The sequence below is a fragment of the Trifolium pratense genome, linkage group LG6 (genome assembly GCF_020283565.1).
Source record: "Trifolium pratense cultivar HEN17-A07 linkage group LG6, ARS_RC_1.1, whole genome shotgun sequence".
NCBI classification, from domain to species: domain Eukaryota; kingdom Viridiplantae; phylum Streptophyta; class Magnoliopsida; order Fabales; family Fabaceae; genus Trifolium; species Trifolium pratense.
Genome location: NC_060064.1, coordinates 10,434,448 through 10,460,874, shown reverse-complemented (window position 1 = coordinate 10,460,874; position 26,427 = coordinate 10,434,448). Strand labels below are relative to the sequence as shown.

The window sequence follows — 26,427 nt, the reverse complement described above, 5'->3', positions numbered from 1 at the left end:
AAGTTTATGCATGGTGCATAAGTTTAGGCTTATGCACCATAACCACACCCGTGACGACGTGATCAACTTTCATTGATTCTTTGGTTCCATTCTTTTTCCTTCCTCTGTTCCGTCTTCGTTTCTGGTGCACAGCTTCCTCTCCTCTTCTCTTTGTGGTGTTGCCTTTAATATATGTCCAACCAATGAAACCTAAACACCTCACTTAGTCACTTTTTGATCCGGGTCAACAAGACTTAAAGCCCATCATTCCTTTTAATTTGGCCATATGATATTAAAATAGATGGTTTCTCTCCCAACCCCCTTCAATTCTTTTTTACCCCCTGAATTTCCGTTTTTGCCCCTGGGGGGTACTGCGGTTTATACAAACCGAAATAAGCTAACATTCTGATAAATTTCGGTAACCACTTACCGAAATCTGGGACATTTCGGTTCGCATGTACCGAAACAATTATTTCGGTAAACTTCTACCGAAAATGGCCTAATTCCATCGACCAACGTACCGAAATCTAGGACATTTCGGTTCGCAGATACCGAACAAACTGACGTTCGTTTTTTGTGTACCGGAAACGCTAATGTTCGGTTTGCAGTTACCGAAATGGTCTAATATTTGACTTCGGTGAATACGAACTGAAGTTTTTTGGCAAAAATGTTTCAAACCGCAAGGGGCAAACTTGGATTTTTGGGGGGTAGAAAAGAATTGAGGGGGGTTGGGAGAGAAACCATCATTAAAATAGTGTACTCCACTTTGGTCAAACACAATATGTCAATAGCTTCAACAAATAAAAACTACATAAAATATCATATTATTTAGATAAAATGCTTAATTGACTCAGTAAATCAAAAATCACAATTTATTTAAAATGACTCTAAATTAAACACTAAATCAATAGAATTAAATTAAAAACTTAATTAAAATTACTATAAAAATAGTGACCGACGAGAATATTTAACTTTGTTAATTCAATTAAAAGCTTAATTAAAAAGACTCTAAAAATAGTGACTCTTTCAAAAATACAGTATTCGTTTATACAACTCTTTCAAAAATAGTGACCCATTCAACTTTGTTAATTAGATTACATTGTATTTTTGTGCTTGCTATCATTCAAAGTTTTTCATTTATACAACTTATTTATTAATTCGTGTTAATATGTATCTTCAGGAGCCAAGTCCAAAGTCACGTTGGCAGTCTACTCTTCGGGAGGAAAATGAGTTAATTTCTCCGTATTCAGGTCTAGACCATTCTAGTTTGTACCATGTTTTTTTTGCTCAATTCAAGTTTCATGTCAAATATCTGTCATTTTCTGACTTCATATAATGTTATTTGTGGCAGGCTATACAAAACCAAGCAGAAATGGAGAAAATTTCAACCTAAACTTATGTGAGTCTAATATTTATACTCCTCTTCATCCACTCACTTAGGGTTAGGAATAGGCCAGACGGCCTACAGGCGCCTTCGGTCTGGCCTGTTTAAGCATGGTCTGTTTATTAAAAATAACAGGCTTAGGCTTTGAAAAAAACATGTTTACATAGATAGGCCAAACTCATGCTTCTAAAAAAGCATACAAAGCCTGATAGGCCGACCTGTTTATATTTAATTATTATTATTTATATAATATTATTATTTATTTTTTTTTTGCCAAAGAAAAAATATATTATTATTTAATCATATTTGTTATTTTATTAACTTTTAATTATTGTGCTAATCATTTTATTAGCTTTTTCTTAATGTTGAAGAAATTATAAAAATTTAAATGTAAAATAGGTTTTTAAGGCCAGTTTAGCCTATCTAAAAAGACTACATAGAGATCTTATTGTAACACATACTTTTAAATAGGCTACAAGGTCAGACCAGACATTAAAAAGACTCAGACCAGGTCAAAATAAATATAATTTGATAGGCCGTAGGCCAGACTCAGGCCTGAAGAAAAATCGTAGGTCAGACTCAGGCCTATCAAGGTCTGGCCTAGCCTGTTCCCAACCCTACACTTACTACACACAAGTACACAACACATATATTATACATTTTTTAAGAGAAAATTCTAGTCCGTGTAAAATTGTTTAGAGAAAATTATTTATTCTACTTTTAAAAGTTAATAAAAAGTAATTTTTCCAATGTAAAATTTACTCTTTTTTTTGGCTTCCTTAATTAGTGTTCTGGAGATATAAGTCAGTATGACCCTTTCAAAAATTCAATTAAACTATATGTTTCAATGTTTGATAATATCAATAAACTAGCTTATGGTTTATTGGACTAGCTTGCGTAAAAAAAAGTTTATTGGACTAACTTATATATCTGTTTTAAATATATAAGATGTGTTTGGTAACATGTTGTGTATCTATTGATATATTTACTTTTAGAGTTATCATGAATCTTATCAAGATTGCAAAATTGCATGGCAGATCAATAGTTAAATACAAGGTTGTCAGAATCGAATTTTTATGTCAAATCATTTAGTTTAAGTGGAATTGAAACGTAAACTTGACTCGTAAACTTGACTTGTAAACTCTGATATTAAGAATTTTATTTTTAGTCTAGAAATTTAAGTGTGATGAATATTAATTAAAGAAAATATAAAAAATTAACATATAATTTATTTTAAATTAAAAAATCTATTTTAAATATTCGATAATTCACATTCAATTGAAGTGTCCGGAATATCCATGCCTCAAGATCTGTAGCGTTGATGACACAACAGTCATTGATTGGATCCTTCATCCTTACACATATCAACACTACACCAAGACGAGACAACAATACTCCGCACTAAGATGGGAAAATAAAACAAACAACGTGATGAAATCACAAAAACAAACGAAAAAAATACTAAATATATGTGAAAATAACACTAATTTAATTAAAATAGAAAGAAAAACGATTTGGAGGGCTGATTTTAGGCCTAAATTGACCCTAAATCACCCCTCTCCCGTAGATCAGAAAGAAGAGAAAAAAGTGGTGACGGTTAGGGTTAGAAGAGAAGAAGAAAAATACTTTGTGAGTTAGTAGCCCTATTCCCTTACATATTCAAATGAGAGTTCTTATTTTCGCACCTCCAAATGTTTCTCATGTGCTCCCTAAAATGACCAAAATACATCGCTCGCTATCTAGGTAGCGAACCTAGTTCACATCCTACGTAGCGACTGACAAATTTTTTTACCCAACTACAACATATGCACCCTTCATTCCCCCTATGAATAAAAATATTATGAAAACAAAACACAATTTGCTACTTAGAGTGCAAACTCAAACAGAGTTCTCTACTTAGAGTGCTAACTCAGTTTGCACTTTAACTAGCGAACCTTATAAAAGAAGTTTGACCAATGTGCAAGACCTTTTAATTTTTGCCACTGGAGTGGCTATGACATAGTATCTACCAATCACACACGCACGCACGCACACACTCTATAATTCTATAAATTAATTTTTTTTCCTTCAATTTTTTAATCACTTGCTCATACAGTATTTCATTCAAAATATTTTCTGGAGGGACATGTAATGACTTGAAAGTCAAATATTGATAGTCAAATACTTTCAATAAAGCTTATAACATCCAAACATATAAAGACTTGGTGTTCATGTTCGATCCTCAGCTGATAAACAAATTGTTACATTTCACCTAGTGGACAATACATGATAGTCATTATTTTTTTTTTGGGTAAACACAATTAACATACAAATAATAAGTTGAGAAATATGATTATGAAGTAATTCATTATAAATCTATTATGTATAGGCTAAAAACCCAACACACATGAAGGCCCATCATAATAGAATAAGAGCAATTACGTGGCACAACGACCACAAAGCCAAAAACGAGCACAGATAGAGGCCAAAACGCCCATAACGTCCTACGTGCTTCCATGCAAAGGATAATTCAGGTGTTATATGTTGTTGATCCTCTACACATAAGTATTCATACATCAATCCCTATGTATGAAATATTTGTGCCTCCAATTACTCACTCTTTTTTTTACCTCATTCAAATACTGACTTGAACGTCGGAGTATTAACAATCTTGCAGGTACATTTTCTCCCATAAAGACCAAGAAATGATATCATTATCATCTTCAACATGTCATCATCACTGTTTCACTCTCGTTCCGGCTGAACCAACACAAGCTAAGACAAATAATTTCTGAACGACTAGTTCAAAATCTATCCATTGATAAACTTTAATGGATTATATGTGCCCATATAATTGAATACATAAAATATTTATATTTTATAAAAGAATTTAAGAATTAAATAATTTCTTTTTTAAAATGAATTTTTAATATGACCACCTGCCACTCCACCATCATCCCATAATTGAAGGTAATGAAAAATGAGATTTACTTTTGCCACCTTTCAGTTATTCGCGCGCTCTATGACTTTTCCGTTTTATCCTTCCACTACTTAAGTAGCGGACCTTATAAAAGTGAGAATTTTTTGAAAAATATCGTCCGCTACTTAAGTAGCGGACATTATAAAGGTATGATTTTTTTGGGGGTGTCCGCTATCTAAGTAGCGGATGTGGCTATTTTGGTAAATTTGTAGGGCACACGAAAAAATTGATAGGGAGGCAAAAGTAAAACTCATGAAAAATAGAGTTGGTATATGAAATTTCTGCTGAGACAAAAGCCCAAAGGTGAACATTACAACACAAAAAAGCCCAAAGTTTGTGATAATGTTTAAGATGTTTTATCTTCCGATCCCGTGTTTTTTTTATACCGCTTGAATTTTTTTTACTCTAAATTTGCGCTAGAAAAAATTTGGTTTCTGCGAACCGAATTTTTCTGTAAAAGCAAAATTGGAATATTGAGGTTATAAAAGAATCACCGGAGTCGGAAGAGAAAACATCAATGTTTAATGAAAGCTCAAGAGACTAGTTGACAACATCTGAGAAAAAACAAGAAAGAAGGAAAAGGTAAAAAGTTTACCTTAGACAAAAAGGAAACATATAATTTACAAATATGAGGTTTAGGAAATTACCCAGGGACGAAGTTGCTTCAATCTAACCCCTCAAGTAACTAGAATAATTTATAAAGAGAAGAATAAAGGAAGGTTCTTTGTTTTTCACCTTTTATTTTGGGATAGAGATAAACTAAAGGAAGATATGAAAATTTTAAAAAAATAACTAATTTATTGATTAAAACACAAACATTATTATGCATTCAAACACCCCTCACTAATCCTGGTTATTCTCCGATATGATTTTTTAATTTTTGAAACATTTTTCCAATAGGATTAATTAGGAAGCCAGAAACATTAATTTTTTGAAACATATTTCCAAGGTGACTACTTCTCTACCCTCACATAAATTGAGGGTAGTTGCCCTATGCTGATGTGACACCAATAAAATTCATCCACGTGTATTTAAGTCAAACATAATTAATTTTTTACCATAAATTATTTTGACTACTTTTATTTTCAATTAATTATATTTTATGTTACTAGTTTTCTTTAATTATATTTTAGACTATGTGTAAATATAATTAGAATTAATTTGATCATTGAATGCTTGTTTCTAAACATTATATATTGATTCTAAAATATCAATGTTATTAGTAAAAAAAATCAATGTTATAGGCTCGAAAAAATAAATATATATCAATGTTAGTTTAAATAAAAATAATAAGAGAACAAAAACAACAAAGAAAAAAAAAACTAATATCTCTAATTTAAATCAGCCATGCTATATGGCACGACGGCCTTGTCGTTAAAATTGCACGACAATGCTAATATAATTAATTTAAGTACTCAATAATTGGACAAAATTGGTAAGAGTGAAAATAAATAGTAAAAGAAGAGTCCATAAATTGGTGACATAGAGTGAGAACATCAATAATAATAAATTAATTTAAGTGGAAACATAAATTAATACTAAAGTAGAAACAAAGAAAAATAATTTTTTTTAGAACACTTGTCCGAGATGTATTGCATGAGTGTCTTACAGATGTCGAACATCAACATATGGAGTGTCAGAGTAAAGGAAAAAATAATTATTTTTGGACACATAATTGAGCTGTCCGACACGTGTCAGACACCGACACGGGTCTGACACCGCGACACGCCTAATTATAGAGGTGTTCGTGCTTCATTGCATGTAATATGCAGGACTGTGGTTCGAACCCTAGTATTTCCATTTGGGAAAATGCATGTATAGGTCCTTAAATTATTATTATTTTTAACAAGTCAAAATGAGATATATATTAACAAGCAAAAAGTCTGAACAATCCGTGGTTTCTTTCGGTCCACACAACCCACACACAAGCAAACCATATGAGTTGCATGAAGGAACGTCGTGCTCGAAGACCCGCTGAAGCAGTGAACTGAACGAAATGATTTGAAGGAGTTTGAGCAGTCACCAAAAAAGAGTCAATCAAAGAGCTGACAAGAGATCAAAGAGCGCAAAAAGTGTTGCAGGAAAGGAACAAGTGCTGAGCCGACTCAACCTCTCCTCAAATTTTTAAGTTTGTATCAGATAGGTTATTTAAGTTTTTTAAGTTACAAATTGGTCTTTTACGTTTTATGTTTGTTACAAACAAGTCCTTTAAGTTTTACGTTTGTAACAGACATGTCGTTAAAAATAGGACCTAAATGTTAAAAATTACAAACTTAAAATCTATTTGTTACAAATTACAAACTTAAAGGACATTTTTATTACTTGAAAAATTTAAAGTACTTATATGTAACAAACGTAAAACTCAAAGGATTATAACTTAAAAAATTATAATACCTCATATAAATCAAGATAGAGTGGCACAACATCTTTTTGAATTAAATTGAATTTAAGAGAGTGATGTTGAAAAAAAAATTAAAAAAAGTTAAGGAAGGGAGAAATTTAAGCGTCGTGCATTTAGACGACAAGCATATGTCGTGCAATTAATCATTTCTCAATTTAAATATACAATTCCACTTGTACATTTATTAAATGAAATCAAATAATGCTTCAAAAAAAAATCAAATCAAATAATTTATGTTATTCCGGTGTAAATACTCCCTCCGTTTCAAATTACTTGTCGTTTTAGAAAAAAAAATTGTTAACTATCTAAGTTACTCATGTAAATTCCAAATATTTAGGAGTAGTCGAAACCGTAAAAGATTTATATATTTGGAAAATTAAAGTTTGTTTTTTTAAGTTTTAAAAAAAAAAATGTTTGTTTTTTTAAAAAATTGGTACATAACTTATTAAATTTATTGAAAAGATAAAATGCATGGAAAAAAACAAATTAAGCTTATTGGTGAATTAAAATAAGGTATAATAGGAAATTAAGTGCAAAAATACACTTTCTTAATTTTTTTTCTTTCTAAAACGACCTTTCTTTTAGTTCAGATGAACTATTTATATTTTTACTTGTGATCAATAGTTAAACCCTAAACCCTAAACAAGTTCAAGAGTTAATTCGTCTTCTTATAATAGTCGATCCTTTTCATTTTGATCGGATAAATTTCAGGTAGACCGCACTTGTGATCGGGCGAGCTCCCGTGTGTATGTATTCCGACAATGGTCCGACCTTTCTTTTAGTTCAGATGAACTATTTATATTTTTACTTCTAAACAAGTTCAAGAATTAGTTCGTCTTCCTAATTTTCTCCTAATTCGTTTTGTCTTCTCTAAACTATTTAGTTTTCAATTTTTTCCTGATATGGACAACCAAAGAAAACAAAAACAAAATGACGATGAATAGGAATCACATTCTATGACATAACAGGAAAAAATAAGGAAAAAAAAACAGGAAAAAATACGCTAAAAAACATAACATCTAAGAAATTAAAAATAACAAGTTTTAGAATCTTGAAGAAATCCGGTAGATCGGTGGCGAAGGCTGCAGTAAAGATTGACATCGGATAACACAAAAGCGGAGGAGCCGTAGAATGCTAACATGACGGTGGTGGAGGCTGCGGCAGAGATTGAAAGCATTAAGAAGAAGAAGAAAGTTTTTTGACGATAAGAAGATTTATTTTTTTTTTTACGCGAAGAAGAAAGTTGTTTGAGACGTAATACAATTTGAAGAAGAAGCAAACAAATCAAAAGTAATTAGGTCTAAAATATAAATTCATAGAATATAATACATAAAATATAATTAATTGAAAATAAAAGTAGTCAAAATAATTTATGGTAAAAAATTAATTATGTTTGACTTAAATAAATGTGGATGAATTTCATTGGTGCCACATCATCATAGGGCACCTACCCTCAATTTATGTGAGGGTTAATTAGAAAAAACCTATTTCCAATAATTTTATTTTTCTTGCAAAAATATAATTGAATGTGAAAAGTGTATACTTTTAGGTAGGAAGCTTCATGAAAGGAAACAACAGTTAATCAATTGACACTCCCAGCTAGATTATTGGTGTTGGTTTGTAATTCATATACCTAATACTTTTTGATGGAAATATTCTCTTCTTTATTTTGGTTACTTTCAACATGTGATTGATTTATTCCTTGATTTAGAAATGTTTCTAGTAGCTAGCATGTTGTGCCTTTACTCCTTGTGCAGGATATGGAGCACCAAGCTCCAACTTTTTCAACCTAAAGAAAAGCTTTTTATTTCTCATTCTATTAATATTGAGTCTCACTTATATATGAAAAATAGTTAACATAGGAATTATCTTGGGATATTTGTATTAGACCCAAATTAAAATTCTAATATAGTATTAAAGCTTACATTTTATATTTGTATTAGACCCAAATTAAAATTCTAATATAGTATCAAGAAAACACCGACATAGAGTTCTTTAAAAAGTTAAAGCACAGTAGTAAAACTATCAACGTGTGTGCTCTTAGGACGTTGCTTAGATCATTCAATCTTAAGTGCAAGGAGATCAAGGATGTGACTTGAATTCCTTATTATAAAATAAAATAATATTTTAAGTCGGACAAATTTTACAATTCAAATATTGAGTCTTAATTATATACATGTGTAATAGTTGGGAGAAATTATTTAGGCTTAATTATAATTTTTTTTTTTGGTAGAAAGCTTAATTATAATTTTAGTTCCCCTGTTTTATCTTTTTCATTAAACTGTTTTCCTAATACTTTAAATTTTATAAACTTGTTTTTGAAGTTGGGTGAGTTAGACCCAACCCAATTTATTTAGAGTACTGCAAATATATACAGAAGTACAATACAAAAAAAAAAACAAAAACAAAATGTAATAGTACACAAAATATGTGCATTATTATACATTAATATAAATATATCAACATTACATTGGTTTAAGTAGATTTTATATTCAAATTTTAAAAGTGACTAGCCATGTTTTTTTGTTAAATTAATCACAAAACAAGTAAAAACTTCATATCAATGAGTATGTGTTTGGTTCTGCGGTGAGAAGAATTGAGTTTGAGAGAATTAAGTTTGAGATAATTGAGTTTGGTTAAAAGTGAGTTTAACTGAATTGATTTATGTTTGGATGCATTTATGTAAAAGTGATTTTCAACATTTGAAGTTGTTTGGATAATTTGAACCAAAATTGCTTTTGGATACATAATTACCAAATTGGGTTTTAATGTGTTTTTCATAAAACATAAAACAAAATTACTAAAATTATTTAGTTAAATATAATATTTAAATAAAATCATACCCTTAAATTAAATTAGCATAATAATTAAATATTAGGGATCTAAATAAAAATAACAAATAAAGTATCAGATTTCCAAACTTTTTTTTTTCTAAAAGAAACAGTTAAAAAAACAACAACAAAAATTTAAAATAAAAAACTATCAAAATGTTCTTTTCTTTAAATTTGTCATTTAAGTTAATTAATGGGCTTGTGTAAAGAAAGAAAAATATCGGGCTTTTAGAGCCCAATTCCATCTTCTTTTATAACCTAGAGAAAGAGAGAGTGCTGTAAAGTTGTAGCCGCCGTGCAACTGAGAAGCACCGCTGCTACACTCAGTGTAAATCTGAGAGATCAGGGACGGATTTAGTGTGGGGGCAGTGGGGTCAGCCGACCCCACTTGCCTATTATATGTTTACTTAATACTAGTATTATTTATGCAATGTGACCCCATATATTTGGTATCATCGTTTTTATATAGTCAATTTATTATATTATAACAAATATAAAATTAATAAGACTAATTTATAATAGGCTTAACTAGTCTTTTGGTCCCTTAAAGACATTTTAGGTTTCACAATGATCCCTTAAAGAAAAAAAGGTCTGGATTGGTCCCTTAAAGACACATCTATTTCTCAATTGGTCCTTTCCGTCAATTTTTTACAAAAAAACGTTAGTTTTAGTTGACTGGATTGTGGATGCCATTAAGTGTAAGTGGTCCACCAAAAACCTTATTAATTTTTAAAATTTTAACCATTGGAATTTTTTGTTATATCTGGTTTTAAAATTTAACGGAAATGACCAATATGGCAAACATATATGTTTTTAAGGGACCAATCCGGGCCTTTTTTTCTTTAAGGGACCAATCCGAGCCTTTTTTTTCTTTAAGGGGCCATTGTGAAACCTAAAATGTCTTTAAGGGACCAATAGACTAATTAAGCCTTTATAATACTAATGAGTATCTTAAGAGTATTGATTAATAAACTAAAATAAGTAATTTTGTATAAGAAAATGTTAAAATTATATAAATAACAATTTATATTTTTTTACGTTATAATTTTGACCCCACTTACTAAAATTTCTGGATTCGTCCCTGTGAGAGATGTGTTTATCTGTAAATCTGGTAAGTTTATATGCTAAGTGTTGATGCTGCACTAATATTTGTTAAGTTTAAGTTCAATTTATTATGTTTTTTTCCCTCTTCTCTTTGTTTCATCTACAAATCTGAGAAATTGAAGAAGTTATGGGTATTTTGGTAAGTAAACATGTCACTGGAAAGTTAAAGATTGTACTCGCGTTTGATCTAAGGCAGAAGCTTGGATTTGTGGCTTCAGTCAAACGCACGTTTGGCACTTGACGTACGATATATAGACTCACGTTTAGGTTTGGCCAAACATCATATGAAAAGTAAAAACTCACGTCTGGAGAAAGAAACGTGCGTTTGGAGATTATAAACTCTCAACCAAACATACACTGAGATCTCAAATTTGAATTTCGTGGATGGAGAAAACGAAGTTGAAAGAAGAGTCTCTACTAATGGTGGTTAGCCAAGCTTTTACTGGTAGATTAGTCCCAAAACAATTTAAAACTTATATAGTTGAAACTTGAAAGGAGAGTCTCTACTAAAGTTGATTAGTCACAAAATCAGTAAAAACTCCACACCAATAAAATAGTAAAAAACTATTAATATATAATATGCATAAATTAGTTAGGCTTCAAGAATGAGGGGATCAAAATATGCTACATTAATGGTTGCAAATTTACAGAGTTGAGGCCCCAACATATGTGATGTAGTTAACATTACAACATCTATAAGCTTAAGCAACATGTTCCATTTCTATTCTCTTTTCTTTATTTGATACAAAACTACCTCTAAAAGAGAACACATGGTGGAGTACATTGACACACCACCACCCAAAAGTAAAATGGAAGAAAACAAAATAAAAGAACAAAGCAATCACACCACCCTAGTTAATTAATTCTAGGTTGTGCTCATCTTAATTAAAAACCAACCAACCAATACCATATATAATATAATATCTTAATAAATAAATAAAAAACCAAGCTGTTCCTACTAATCTCCCATATTTTTTAAAAATAAAACAATAATAAAGGGAGAGAATGATGAGGTTGAGCTTTTATATAATATAGTTCGACGAGTTTGGATTCTGTGCAGTCACTGCAGAGTCGTTGAATCAAGAACGAACTTGAAATTCAAGTTGTACCCTTTTGGATCATTTCCCTCTTCCTCTTCAATGAATCTTGTTTTTGCAAGATTATATTCCTTTTAAACCTCCGAATAAAAAGATCAGCAACTTCATCGATATCATCTTCGAGTTTAAACTCTTTTCCGGCTTCTTCTTTACAATTCTTCACCTTATCGATCACCGATCCATCAAAATCCAAACCTTCAGAATCAAAAAGAGTGTGAGTCAAATCAGGATATTTATCATCATCATCATAGTAACCATCATATCCATCTTCTTGATCTTGTTCATCGGCTTCTTGTGTTTCGCTTGGATTTGGCAACGCTTCGTAAGTGTGAGCATTGTTGTTATACACAACTAAAGCTCTATGATGATGATGTTCATCACAATTTCCACCACCTTCTTCAATTAAACAATCTTCGTGATCCTTGGAATGATGATGAGAATGGCTCCCCCAAACAGAATGAAATTTATCTGAAATTGAACTCATAAGGAACTTTTTATTCTTCATAAGTGAGAATATAATCAAACGAGCTTTGATGGCATTTGTTTTCGATTTTAAAGCCATAGTTTTCGACTTTGTCATTGAAGTTAAACCAGCTATGATTTGCTTCAACAATTTTGCTGTTTTGTTCTTCATGTTGCTCATTGTAGTAAAATAAAAAAGTAAAAATTGATGACTCTAGAGACTTAATTTTCAAAATAGCTTGTGAATTTATTTTTTTTTTGAAAAATAGTATAGTGAAAAAAATTGATAGACAATTTAAGGAATGTTTAGGTTTGAGTGTGAGAGAGAGGTTATGATACTATGAAGAGGATTGTTATTGTACAAGTTTTGTACTTTGGCACGAAAGAGTACAATGTGTGGAGAAGGGTTTATATAGGAAATACTATAAGGTATGATTAATAATAATGCAAGTGTGGCAAATAATTTAATAGGTGTGTTTTGTGTGTAAGAAATTAACTAGTTGAAGAAAAAGAAAGATTGGAGGTTAAGAAAACAAAAGGAAAGTGAAATAAAGTTAAAGTTGAGGGACACTTGGAATTTGATGATTGGGTCTTTGAGTTATAGCTGTTTAAGTGGTATACGAATTAGTACAATTAGTTTGAAAATTTTAGTGGAAATTATAAGTGGGGTTGGGTTTTGGGTGTGTGGAACTCTACCTTTTAACAAAACTACATATGAAGGAATTTTAGATTGAATTTCAATTCCAAAAGCACATTAAAGTGTGATGAAATGACCCTCATTGGCTCTTCATGAGCCTTGGTGGTGTTGTTATTGGTACTAAACTATAACTTGGTGCACTTTAAAATGATGATGATTTTCTGCAGTTGGAGTCAACAGTAGTAAATTTGAATAAAAGATAAAATAGAAATATGTGTGAGGTGAGGAAAAATAAAAAGTATCCTAAACAATAGTATAAAATAATGCTTAAAATGTACAAAAATTGGATACAGAAAATTTTGTTCCTTTTAAAATGGGGTTAGCTTTACTTGAATTTGATTCCTTTTTAATCTTGTTCAAAGCATAAATGTGTATCGGTTGTTTGTTGGTCCAACAGTGATTGGTGCTGAACATGATAGAGAACACCACAATTCGATCCCGCAACTGTAATTATAAAAAGGTTGAAATCACTTGATGCTAGAACTGACCCCAAATTAAATTAGGCGGTCCAGTGGACTAGATACTGATGGTGAAATAAAATAAAAAAAAAACATGAAAAAGAAAAATTATATATTTGTGTCATGTACTGGCAAAAATAAATTCAAGTGTTAGGATTAAAAGGTTTTTTTTAGGCAAGGATTAAAAGGTTAAAAATAGTATTTCATTTAATAAAAAAAGAGAAGAAATGTGCATCTCCCTCTCTTCCTCGCCTCATCGCTAGTACATATGGTGCGCCTTTCCCTCTTCCTCTTGTCGCCGCTGTTCCTCTCCTTTCGTTCCAGCGGCGTCCCCTCTAGAGCTGTCAAAATGGGCTAGCCCGAATGGGCCGGCCCGTCAAGCCCGATTTTTTTCCGGGCTCGGGCCTTGAAAATCCTAGCCCGAATTATTTTCGGGCTTTTTAGCCCGACCCGATAAAGCCCGATTAAAATATGGGCTAGCCCGAATGGGCCGCGGGCGGCCCGCAAGCCCGAAAAAATTAAAATAAAAAAAAATAAATATAAATAATTTGTTTTGGATTATTTGAAATTAGTTTGTAATATAAATTATAAAACACCGTCCGCTACTTAAGTAGCAGGAGTAAAAATAGGGCACCCAAGAAACTCGTAGGTAGCGGATGAGTAAAAATAGGACGCGCGAGAAACTCGTACGTAGGGGATTAATAAAAATAGGGCGCGCGAGAAACTCATATATAGTGGATGAGTAAAAATAGGGCGCGCGGGAAAGTCCTAGGTAGCGGATGAGTAAAAATATGACGTGCGAGAAACTTGTAAGTAGCGGATGCGTAAAAATAGGGCGCGAGAAACTCGTAGGTAGTGGATGAGTAAAAATAGGGCGCGCGAGAAACTCGTAGATAGGGGATCAATAAAAATACGGCGCGCGAGAATATATATATATATATATATATATATATATAGCGGATGAGTAAAAAATAGGACACGCGGGAATTATTAATGCTATTTATATAGTTGAGTTTGAGCACTAGAAGTAAAAAAAAATAAAAAAATAAAAATGGGCCGGCCCGAAAGCCCGACTACCCGTACCGGGCCGGGCTCGGGCACTAATTTTGGAAGCCCATTTTTTATCCGGGCTTTTAAGCACGGCCCGACGAAGCCCGAAGCCCGACCGGGCCGGCCGAAATTGGCCGGGCCGCCCGTTTTGACAGCTCTAGTCCCCTCCCCTGATCATTATAGTATTCTAAATTTTATCTCAAACTTTATTTCACAACAAAAATAAAATAATTTTATATAATTCAAAACCATGTTTATCATGCAAATGTTATCCATAATACACAATAATATAACTGAATTATTAGTACTTCTATTTTTTTTTTACTAGATTAGTACTTCTAATTTATAGACTAAAATTCTTTAAAATTAAAAAATTTGCTGGATCAATGAAATAAATCCAATTTTTTTGTCAAAAATAAATCCACTTTTTTTGGTGCTGAAATAAATCTACTTTAATAGAAATATCAAGAGAAACTACAAAACCGCAAAAACAAAGACCCCTTGCTTTTGTAGTGTAGACGTTTTCATATGATATGGCCCCTTTTCAATAATTTGAGCACTATTTTGGAGGGACCTTTGAAACTTTTAAGAAACTGAAATGGGCACACTGGCAAACAAACCTAACCGACCAGATAGCGATGGAATAATTACTACCAATCCATTAACTTTATTATTTTTTTGGGGGTAAATGACAAAAATAACCATCAACATTCAACAGTGGACAAAATCTTTTGTGATATTATGGAGAAGGGTGGTACCACTAACATTGTATTTGAGCTATATTCAATTGTTTTTGGTTGAGTTTGGAATCTCAATTACTTAATGTAGTCATCATAAAAGAAATATGGTATTGTGTTGTTGGAGTTGTTTGAAGTCTCACATTGCTTACGTTTCCGGGATGTGAAGTGTATAAATATTATGGGCCACTTATTTCTATAGCAAGACGGATTTTATTTTTTTTTAATAAGCTATGGCAGCCGATTTCAAGGCATAGTGTGAGAAAGTTTGAAATGTTGATTGAATTATATCGCATTATTGAATATTGTTTATGAAAACTTAGCTCCTAAGGTTACTCACAATGACCTTACGATTTTCATTTTGATCTTCTTTACTTTCTAAGTGCCGTGCGCTTTGTTGTTTTTCATGTCAATGGGAAATAAAAGAAATTACTACTATAACAAATAATTAAATATATAAGAGATAACTAAAACTGCAGTCAAATAAAAAAAAAATTTTGAAGAAGTTAAATTAACCCACTCAAATTGGCACAGAAATAATTGAACCTGAGACCTTAAGGAGAAGCACACTCTCAGATCCTAAGTCAATGTCACCAGATCAACCCAAGTGGGTTTAAAAAAAGAGATAACTAAAACCGAAAAACTAATATTAAAACACATCTCAATACACTTATTCTTATATTATGTTATCCGATCAAATAGTTTCATCGTTAGAAATTAACCTATATATTGAAATTAGGGGTGGTAAAAAAGGTCAGGCCCATTGAGCCGGACCGTTTAACCCACCATTTTTGGCGGGCCTAGGTTTTAGGCTCGGTATCTGAGTTGACCCGCCCTGCCTAACACGCTAAAAAAACGAGCGGGATGGACCCAATTGGCCCGCGAATATTTTAGTTTTATCTTTTTTTTTGTTTTTTCCAGGACTTCTGAAGAAAAATGAAAGAAAGAGTTAAACTTTACGGATGAGCATAATCTTTTTTCTTTTTTTTACATTTTTAGACAAAAAAAAAAGTTAAGCTAAACTTTACTTGCATCGCTTCTATTTTCAATCCAATTTATTTTGACTTTCACACTTATTTAGGTTTTATTTTGAGAGTTTTTAGTGTTAAATTTTATTGGTGCTTTATTTTAAAGAATAATATCAATATTACGTGGATGTAGCGAATTAAAACTAAATTAACTTTTAATAGTTTAAATGAAGTAATTTGGTGATCCATGTTGAATCATTCATTATTATTATTTACTATTTGAGTTTGTTAATTTTTTAAATTATTTTCTATTATACATTGTTAAAAATACATTTTTTTCATTAAAAAAATAAAAATAGCAAATAATATAGTAAATTTATAAGTAGAAATTAAATAAAAATTTGTTTGTCCACCAACTCGTTAATAAACAGGGCAGGGCTTGACATTTGAGGTTGGATGTCTAAGTTGGCCCGCCCCACCCTGTTTTTGGACGGGCTTTAGGTTTGTTGGGCTTAAACGGGGCGAGCCGCCCGCTTTGCCACCCCTAATTGAAATAAATAAGTGGAAAAGTTTGGATTTAAACCCCGACCCTATATATAAAATACAATATCCATACCAATTGAGTTATGCTTATAGAAACATTATGAGTGTGTATAATATTTTTTTTAGTAGTACTTTAGTGGTTAAAAATTTACGTGGAGAATCCAAAATTCAAACTCATATATATATATATATATATATATATATATATATATATATATATATATATATATATATATATATATATATATATATATATATATATATAGGGGCGGCCTGCACACATGTGCGGGATGTGTGACGACATCGGGCCTCAAAATTTTGAGGTCCTATAATATTACTTATATATTATTTATACCTATAAAATATCATATGTATATTAATAGATTAATTTTTAGGTCCTAAAATAATTAACAGTTATATATTGTTAATGTTCATAAAATATCGTATGAGTATCAATATATTAGTTATCTATACTCGTAAATATAGTTCTAGTCCGTTTTAATCTTTGCATAAAATTTAATCTTATATTAGGATGTTCTTTTTTGTCGTTATATACAAAAATAATTATTTTGTATTTCTTGTCCCATTTGATTTAATATTGATAATTTATATGTTTACAAGAATAAGAATGATTTATTTTATATATTATATGCAATTTAAATCGACAATTTTTTTTAAAAAAATAATTTTTTTTATTAAGGGGCCACTTTTATATTTTGCACAGAGTCTCCTAAAACTCGGGGACCTATATATATATATATATATATATATAGAGGTCAGGATCAAATGACACCAACTAGTTTGACACCAAATGTTACACCTCTCAATAATGTTTTAACCGATATAAATTTTATAAAATTCACCGTTGGATTTAAAGTTTATATCATATAGATCATTTGTGTAAAATTTCAGACAAATCCAAAATCATTTGATATGTTATTGCGACACATAAAAATTAACGGCATATAAAAAAAATACAAACCGTTATTTTCTTGGTTTAATGTAATTTTGACATTTTGTTGTTGATTGCTTCCATTTCTCCCTCTTGCTCTTACGACAAAGTCAACTTGAAACTACCAAGACTACCTTTTGTCATGATTTTTTTATTTCAAAATAAATAAAATCAAGTGCCTTGATTCAGGTTGTGAATTTAAAAACCAAATTAAGAAATTTATTTTGTTTTTAGAAGAATTAAAATCGGGACTTTTGTAGGAATTTTTTTTAAGAAATTTGAATCCTCTGCTTTCAAAGTTGGGACTTTTGAAATCCGCGGATAAGATTAATTTGGTGATGAGGTTTTGGGGTAATCAATTTCGTTGGCACTTACTAAAAAACCACATATGTTTGGTTATAGTTTGGAGAAAAGGATGATAAAAAAAATGGTGGTATATAGAAAGAAACAATTCATGCCGAGTTTCTCTCATGTGAACAGTGTCATGAGAGATCGGAGGTTGATGGAGAAGTGGGTGGAATCAACAAGAAAATTACATATCTATCCCCAAATTCATTTCTTTTTAATTTAAAAAGAGGGGTATTTTTGCCCAATTCAAGAAGGCGAACCATGCTAATACACACCTTCATAAAAATGAATGGGTGTGTTATAGCATTCCCCTATATATATATATATGCTAAAGCGATATTCTTACTATTCGTGGCAACTTGATGTACATAAAAACCAAAAATATGTCATAGCTAGCTAATTTTGGGTACGTATGGCTTTGATTTCGGTTGTGGATGCTTTACTTTTGTGGTTTTCCATATTAATGTCAAAAGCAACAAGAAAATGCATGCATTACGCACACATAAAATATGTTACTACCAGATCTCAACCATTTGATTTGACTTACGTAAAGCTCGACAGAGTGTGGTCATAATTTAGGACAATATCGTGCAGTTTGTGAGTGGTGCATTAATCTAGTCTGTAAAGATTAACAAATTTCAAGTTTAATAATCAAACGCCAATTTGGATTGCTTTTGGATATTTTGCACACTAAATGTATGAAAAATTTTCCTTTCACCCCTACAAATAAACCGATATTCTTATTTTACCTCTTTTATTATTTCATAACTACATTTAATTAAAGTTACAAACTGAAAAATTTAAAAAGAAGAGTTTCGAACATTTAGCCACGGTTAAACCAACATAGAATCCTTTTACTGCATTGTGCCAAAAAAATTATATCAAGCAATACAATATCAAACCAACAAAAGGTGCATGGATATGTATGTCACAACTTTTACCAATCTTCTTTGTGGACCTTTCTATGTAGCTTCTCAAACGGCTTCTTTTGTACAACTTGATAATTTTAATAGTGCAACTTTAGGTTGAAGTCGATATCAACAATAGCTTTGGCTTTGGTTTTAGTCGCCTTGTTTGATATGATAATCTCACCTCACTAAAGTAAACTAATTTATTTATAGGAAATATATAAGCATGCATTTGTTATTTATAGTTATGTACCTCTATTCCAATCGAAACCAAAAGAGGTGCACTTAGTTGCACGGACGAGATTTGGTTTGATTTTTCTTTTCTAATTTTGGTGAAAATTTAACACGAGTTTCATTGTGCAATCTAGGCTGTAAAGATTGATCGATTTCTATAATATATTTTAAAAAGCATATGTATATTTTTTGTGCTTCTGGAACAAAGAAAATGACCTAAGTATATACTAATAACATATCTCTTAAACGGCCCGTTTGAATTAGCTTATTTTTAAACTTATGCAATATAAATTAGATTTTATGTTATTTTATAAGTTCACACCAGTGAAAATTGTATTTTTATAAGCTATTTTATTATAAACTACCTTGACAAACTTATAAAAATACATAAAAATTGCATAAGTTGTTTGCATAAGCTCAAAAATAAGCTAATCCAAACTAGCCAAACTGCATTTCCACTTCTGGCTTTCAAGCTCTTTGTTTTAAACGTGTTTTTTTTTTTATAATTTTTTTATAAAAGGGTATAAACCCTAACATTAAATGTAAAAATATTGAACTAATTGTTAGTTGTTTTAGTGGTGATTGACGCTGAACTTGGTAGCGAGGACCGCGGTTTGATCCCACACAACTGCGACCGGTGGAACCAGAAAAAATATCGTGGGTGGGCCAAAAAATAGTCAATCTATTTTAAAAATTGAATTTATGGTCTCTATTTTTATATGTTACAACAATTTTGGTACCAACAATCTATATTTTTACTCTAAAAATTGTGATTTTTGGCCATAAAGGTGATTTATTATCTCCAACATTGAATCTAAAGATGAAATATCAAATTTAAGACCAAAATTCACATTTTTTTTTACACTAAAATTCGTTATTTTTATGGCAAAAAAAATAATTGAGATAAGACTAAAATTGCAACAAATGCGAAAATATGAGACTTAAAAAATTAAATATTAATTAACCATATTTTTTATGTCATTTCATATTTATATATGCTAGTTCAATTGTTAATTTTATCTAATACTATAAATTCAATTAATTATGAACTAATATTTACAGTAATACTTGAACTAATATGTGTACCGACTTACATATAATAATCAATAATAAACTCTAAATTAATATTTACATTAATATTTGTACAAATATGTATACTGAGCGACTTAAAGTCAATAATAATACATTTAAGTTAATATTCTATATATAAAAAAATTATTTTTTTGGGGTGGGGGTGGGCCGTGGGTGGGTAGTGGCCCACTTCAGCCCACCCCTAGGTCCGCTACTGGTTCACACATAGAGCTGTCAAATGGACTGGTCCGGTCGGCCGGCCCAGTCCGGTGGGCCAGACTATATATATATGGGCTAGCCTGGCCCAACCCAATTATTATTGGGCTACATATTTATGAGCCCAGCCTAGCCCATGTGGGCCGGCCCGACTCATTTTGTTTTATTTTTTCTCATTTATTCTATCTTTTTTACATTACTTTGATGTATTAGTTCCTCATAATTATTAATTTTATTGAGATATAATTGTATGCAAGTGTAAATAATTTTTACATCAGCACTAAATATCAATTAAACTCAAGTTTGATTCTTATAAAAGAAATTAAATCAAATTAATAAATTATAAACTTAATTTTTAAAAATGTTTTAGGTAATATAACCCTTTTTGTTATGCTTACATATTTAACTATATTTTTTATAATAACTTTTTAATTAGATGATAATTTTTTATGTTTTTAATTGATATTATTTTTACAAAAATGACATAATTTTTCGTTAATGGGTCGGCCCGAACCCGATGGGCTAGCCTGGCCCAGCTCGATTTTCATTTGGGTTAATGGGCTTGGGCCAAAAAGGCCCAGTTTCATTGGGCTAGGTTTTTTGAGGCCCGATCCGTCCAAGCCCATGGGCTATTAGCCCGGCCCATTTTTTACAGCTATATTTACACTTATTAAACATTTATTTATATTTTGGATTTGATTGATTTTCTTAGACAATTAATATCCACAATTAAGTAGCATTGATGCAATCAATTTTTTTCCTCTTGTCTAAGACTTTTTTATCATTCTCCTATACCAACCTGGCCCTTGTTTTTGACATCTAAGCTGATTTTGTAAGCAAAAACAAATTGCATGGCAGTTGGATATTCATCTGAGACCTTGTTTTGCTTGCTGATTTGGTTCATGCAATCTCTTAAATATTGGACTAACAATATCACAAGGAATCTAATGACTGCAATGCCTGTATACATATATATACATAGTCCAAGAAAGACATCTTATAAGTGAGAATATAATATGTCTTTTTATTCTTCACAAAGTACAATGGGAGAGGAAGATGAGATTGAACTTTTATTTCGACTAGTTTGAACCCTTTTGTGCAATTTCCCTCTTCCTCTTCAAAGAATCTTGTTTTTGCAAGATTATATTCCTTCTAAACCTCCTAATATAAAGATCAGCAACTTCATCAATATCGTCTTCAAGTTTAAACTCTTTTCCGGCTTCTTCTTTACAATTCTTCACCTTATCAATCACCGATCCTCCAAAATCCAAACCTTCGGAATCAAAAAGTGTGTGAGTCAAATCAGGGTAATCTTCAACATCATAGCCATCTTCTTGATCTTGTTCATCCACAACTTGTGCTTCACTTGGATTTTGCAACGCTTCATAAGTGTGAGCATTGTTGTTATACACAACTATGGCTCTAAGATGATGATCATCAAAATTTCCACCACCTTCTTCAATTAAACAATCTTCGCGATCCTTGGAATGATGATGAGAATGGCTCCCCCAAACAGAATGAAATTTATCTGAAATTGAACTCATAAGGAACTTTTTATTCTTCATAAGTGAGAATATAATCAAACGAGCTTTGATGGCATTTGTTTTCGATTTTAAAGCCATAGTTTTCGACTTTGTCATTGAAGTTAAACCAGCTATGATTTGCTTCAACAATTTTGCTGTTTTGTTCTTCATGTTGCTCATTGTAGTAAAATAAGAAAGTAAAAATTGATATGTCTCTAGAGACTTAATTTTCAAAATAGCTTGTGAATTTTTTTTTTAAAAAAATAGTATAGTGAAAAAAAATGATAGACAATTTAAGGAATGTTTAGGTTTGAGTGTGAGAGAGAGGTTATGATACTATGAAGAGGATTGTTATTGTACAAGCTTTGTACTTTGGCACGAAAGAGTACAAGGTGTGGAGAAGGGTTTATATAGGAAATACTATAAGGTATGATTAATAATAATGGAGTGTGACAAATAATTTAATATTTGATGTGTTTTGTGTGATAGGAACAAGTGCAGAAAAAGATAGAGTGGGGGTTAAGAAAAGAAAAGCAAAGTGAAAAAAAAAAGTAATAGTTGGTTATAAAGTTGAGCAACATTGTGAATACGATATCTAACTCCTATCTGACTCCTGCGCATGAAAAAAAATTAGTTGGGAGAACAAAATATATTTTGTATGCTCGATAAATTTTTCAATATAGATTACTCATAACTAAATTATAGTGGAAACTTCGTATATCTATTATGGTAACGAAAATAAGTTGAAGGACACTTTTTAGCTGGGTTTTGTGGAGTGTGGAACTCTATACAACATTTTAACAAACTATATCAATTTTAGATTTGATTTCTCTTAACAAAGTACACTAAAGTGTGATGGAATGACCTTCATTGGCTCTTCATGAGCCTTGGTGTTGTTATTGGTACCATAGTATAATTTGGTGCCCTTTTTAGTTAATTTCTGTTTTAAGAATATAAAGGAAATCAACTATGGTTAGAATAAATTACATAAAGTTGATTTTTGAATAATTAATTTGGTTAAGTGTTGTGAAATCAGAAAACAGATTCTGTACTGTTAAGTATCTGCTTCATTTCTTTGAAAAAAGGAAAAAGTATCTGTTTTACTTTCATGGTAGAGAGTAAAATAATTGGGCTTTTTTTTAGTTACAATATTTATTTATTCCTCAAAAAATATATTTAATTTATTAATTTTTTTAGTTAGGTAGTCTAGTTAATAGAAATTTCACTTTTAAAGTGGATAAATGAGATGCTCAGAATTCAAACCACGATCCTGCATATAAAATGCGACGTTCGTACCAATTGAATTAAACTCACCGTAACTTTAATTATTTAATTTTATAAACCAATATATATTCTTTACACTTTGTATTTTTTTTAAAAAAAAAATTACAATAAAAAAAATACAAAGACCATTTGCTTTTGTAGTGTAGACGTTTTCATGTCGCCTCTTTCGATAATTTGACCACACTATTTTGAGGGTCCTTTGAAGCTTTTGAGGAGCTTAAATGGGCACACACTGGCAAACAAACCTAACCCACCATATGGTGATGGAATAATTACTACTCAATCCATTAACTTTATTTCTTTTAAGGTAAATGACAAAAATAACCATCTACATATTGGACAAAATCTTTTGTGATGTTATGGACAAGGGTGGTACCACTGTCATTGCATTTGAACTATATTCAATTGTTTTTGGTAGAAATTGGAATCTCAATTGCTTAGTTTGGTAAAAGATAAATAAATGAAAACTTAGCCTTTAAGGTTGCTCACAATAACCATATGATTTTCATTTTGATATTCTCTACTTTCTATGTCGTGTGCTTTGTTGTTTTTCATGTGTATGGGGATCCCTCACATCATGCAATCATCACATTAGTTATTGTTAAATCGAGATCATGAGAAATACTTGCATGGTTCCTTATTATTTGGTCTTAATTTAGTCACACACATAGTTTAAAAAAAGTGCAAAGAAAAAATAATTTAATAATATGTATTTTAAAATAATTAAATTATATGTGTTATTATATATGTGTGACCAAATTGTGATCAAATAATATGGGACCATGCAAGTATTTTTCCGAGATCATACGGTTTGTATTTTAATATACCTTAATATTTAGATGTTCTTAATTTATAAACGAAAAAAAAGGGTTATATTTTAATACAAGTTTTTTTAATTTTGGTAAAATATTTTAATTTGCACGTGGACAATATTTTGTGTACAGTATTTGTGAAAACATTTCTAGTGAAATTAGATTGAAACTTTCCTGCTTATCTCCTATATAGTTCATGATTCATTTTAACTAAATCGCTCTATATGTTTTCTTATAATTTTATACGTGAGTTTTTTTTTTTTTTTGTGGTGTTATACGTGAGTTTTTATTGTTCTTAAATAGGAGATGAGATGTAGATCTCATTTTATATTTACAAAAATTTTCATCGAATTACTGTGACTAATTCTTACATGTTATATGGTGGATTTGTCCACACCTATCGAACTATTCTATAAACCCTGCAAAATAAATTGATAATCCTAATCTATATGTCCTTTGTAAATATAATCCATATTTTGTTTTCCAAAATGATATAATGGTTGTTTTATTACTTGGATATATTATTAAGGTAATAATTTTGTCCAAGTGAACAATTAGCTGGAATAGCTCAGTTGGTTAGAGCGTGTGGCTGTTAACCACAAGGTCGGAGGTTCAAACCCTCCTTCTAGCGTTTTCTTGCTCTTATTGTGGAATTGTTTTGATCAAAATTCAAAGGCATTTTCATATTGAAATATGAGTTTAATGGATATGCTTCCTCCTTCTGGCGTTTTCTTGCTCGTATGGTAGGATGATTTGACGGAATACACAGTTAGTATTGATTGAAAGTGTAAATTTTACACTGTGCATATACATTCATTTTTCTCTTGAAATATGTATGAAAACATATGGAAATACCATTGGTACCAAAAACTCAACTATATGACGTTTTGAATAAAACACATCCCCTTGTTTGTATGAAAAACCAAGCACACAAATATCTAGTTACCTAATCAAATTATTATTATTTTATTTTTTTTGACAATACAAATTATTATGTTTTTGACACAAATTATTATGTTATTACATATGATTATAAACTTTTTGATATATATTATTTTGCTTTAAATATTAGACCTTACTAACTTGATCCAACTGGTGCAGTTTCAAATATGGTGGCTTTTGATTTTTGGTATAATTAATTGTTGCAACTTGATATATTATATATATACAAAAAACCCAAAATGTCAAAGCTCTAATTTTGGCTTTGATTTTGGTTATGGTCGTGTATGCTTTTATTTTTGGTGTTCCATATTTCAAAAGCAACGAGAAAATAAATGCATTACGCATATGTTGACTTACGGAAAGCTCGACAATGTGGTCATAATTTAGGACAATATTATTGTGAGTGGTGCATTAATCTAGTCTAGTATGTAAAGATTAACAAATTTAAAGTTTAATAATCAAATGCCAATTTGGATGAATTTAATTTATATGCACCATCAGTATAAAGTTATTTTACACATGCATTCAATAATATACTGACACATCATGTATGATATTTAAAAACACATGATGTGTCACATTCATTAAATGATGTGGCAATGCATCATTGAATGTATGTGTAAAGAATCTTTACACTGACAGTGCACAACAATTAAACTCAATTTGGATTGGTTTTGGACATTATATATGCTCACAAAAATATATTGCCCATATTCAAAAAGGTCCAACCACTAATTAAGCATGGCTGCTTAAATACAAATCACCTCATCATCCCAACTTGTGCCTTTCTTCTATTAGAATTTCTTTTGGCTATCAAATTCATCGGTAACAATGCTATATGAATATATGTCTAAAAATTGTAGAGTAATCAATATCTAGATTGTACCACCAAAAAATAAATAATTTTTGGTGATTTGGTAAATAATCAAAATTAATTACTTAAGTATTAATTCCAAAGATTTTTTAATGGGATCTCTCTTGACCGCTCTTGTGGAGCCTCTACTTTTGGGTTTGTTATTTCAAAAGAAGATCTTCATATCTGATCGTGTCTGATCAGAAGATACGACCGTGCCGGCGATGTGCTCTTGATTGCCCCTGTTAAAGTGGAGGGGGGTTGTGTACCTGCAGGCACTCCGACGCTTAAGTCAGTTTAAGTGTGGAGTGAGGTTTTCTGTGCTAAGATTATACGTACTTTGTGAACATAGTGGGATCACGTATATATAGCCCCCAGCGCAGGGCCAAGGCCCTTGATGACATTTATGGCCATCAAGTGGCTGCCGGAAAACGGCTAGAGAGCCTTGATGAGCAGTTAATGCTCATCATTCCGGTGGACTTTGACGTTACGTAAGTGCCAGGAATATGACCGTTGGGATGTCGACCATCCATTCTGTGCTCGCGTATTGTTGACCATCCCGGCTTATCCAAGCTCGTAGAGTCAGGTCCCCGAGCGTCTAAGCTCGGCCCAGA

General features: G+C 31.1%; 2 protein-coding genes and 1 non-coding gene across 3 annotated transcripts; 1 reads left to right on the top strand and 2 right to left on the bottom strand.

The window, feature by feature from the left end:
* Positions 1-11,310: 11,310 nt before the first annotated feature.
* Positions 11,311-12,648, bottom strand: LOC123893142. Its single transcript, XM_045943066.1, has one exon. The coding sequence runs from the start codon at positions 12,396-12,398 to the stop codon at positions 11,757-11,759; it is 642 nt and encodes a 213-aa protein (XP_045799022.1). The 5' UTR covers positions 12,399-12,648; the 3' UTR covers positions 11,311-11,756.
* Positions 12,649-21,098: 8,450 nt separating this feature from the next.
* Positions 21,099-22,295, bottom strand: LOC123889906. The gene has a single exon (XM_045939418.1). It carries the CDS (start codon positions 22,100-22,102, stop codon positions 21,479-21,481), a length of 624 nt encoding a protein of 207 aa, XP_045795374.1. The 5' UTR covers positions 22,103-22,295; the 3' UTR covers positions 21,099-21,478.
* Positions 22,296-24,575: 2,280 nt separating this feature from the next.
* On the top strand, positions 24,576-24,649 carry TRNAN-GUU. The gene has a single exon. It is a non-coding gene; the product is annotated as a tRNA-Asn (tRNA).
* Positions 24,650-26,427: the final 1,778 nt, after the last annotated feature.

Bases quoted from the DNA above. Each gene is read 5' to 3' on its own strand.
- LOC123893142 (XM_045943066.1), bottom strand. From the start codon at position 12,398: ATGAGCAACATGAAGAACAAAACAGCAAAATTGTTGAAGCAAATCATA.
- LOC123889906 (XM_045939418.1), bottom strand. From the start codon at position 22,102: ATGAGCAACATGAAGAACAAAACAGCAAAATTGTTGAAGCAAATCATA.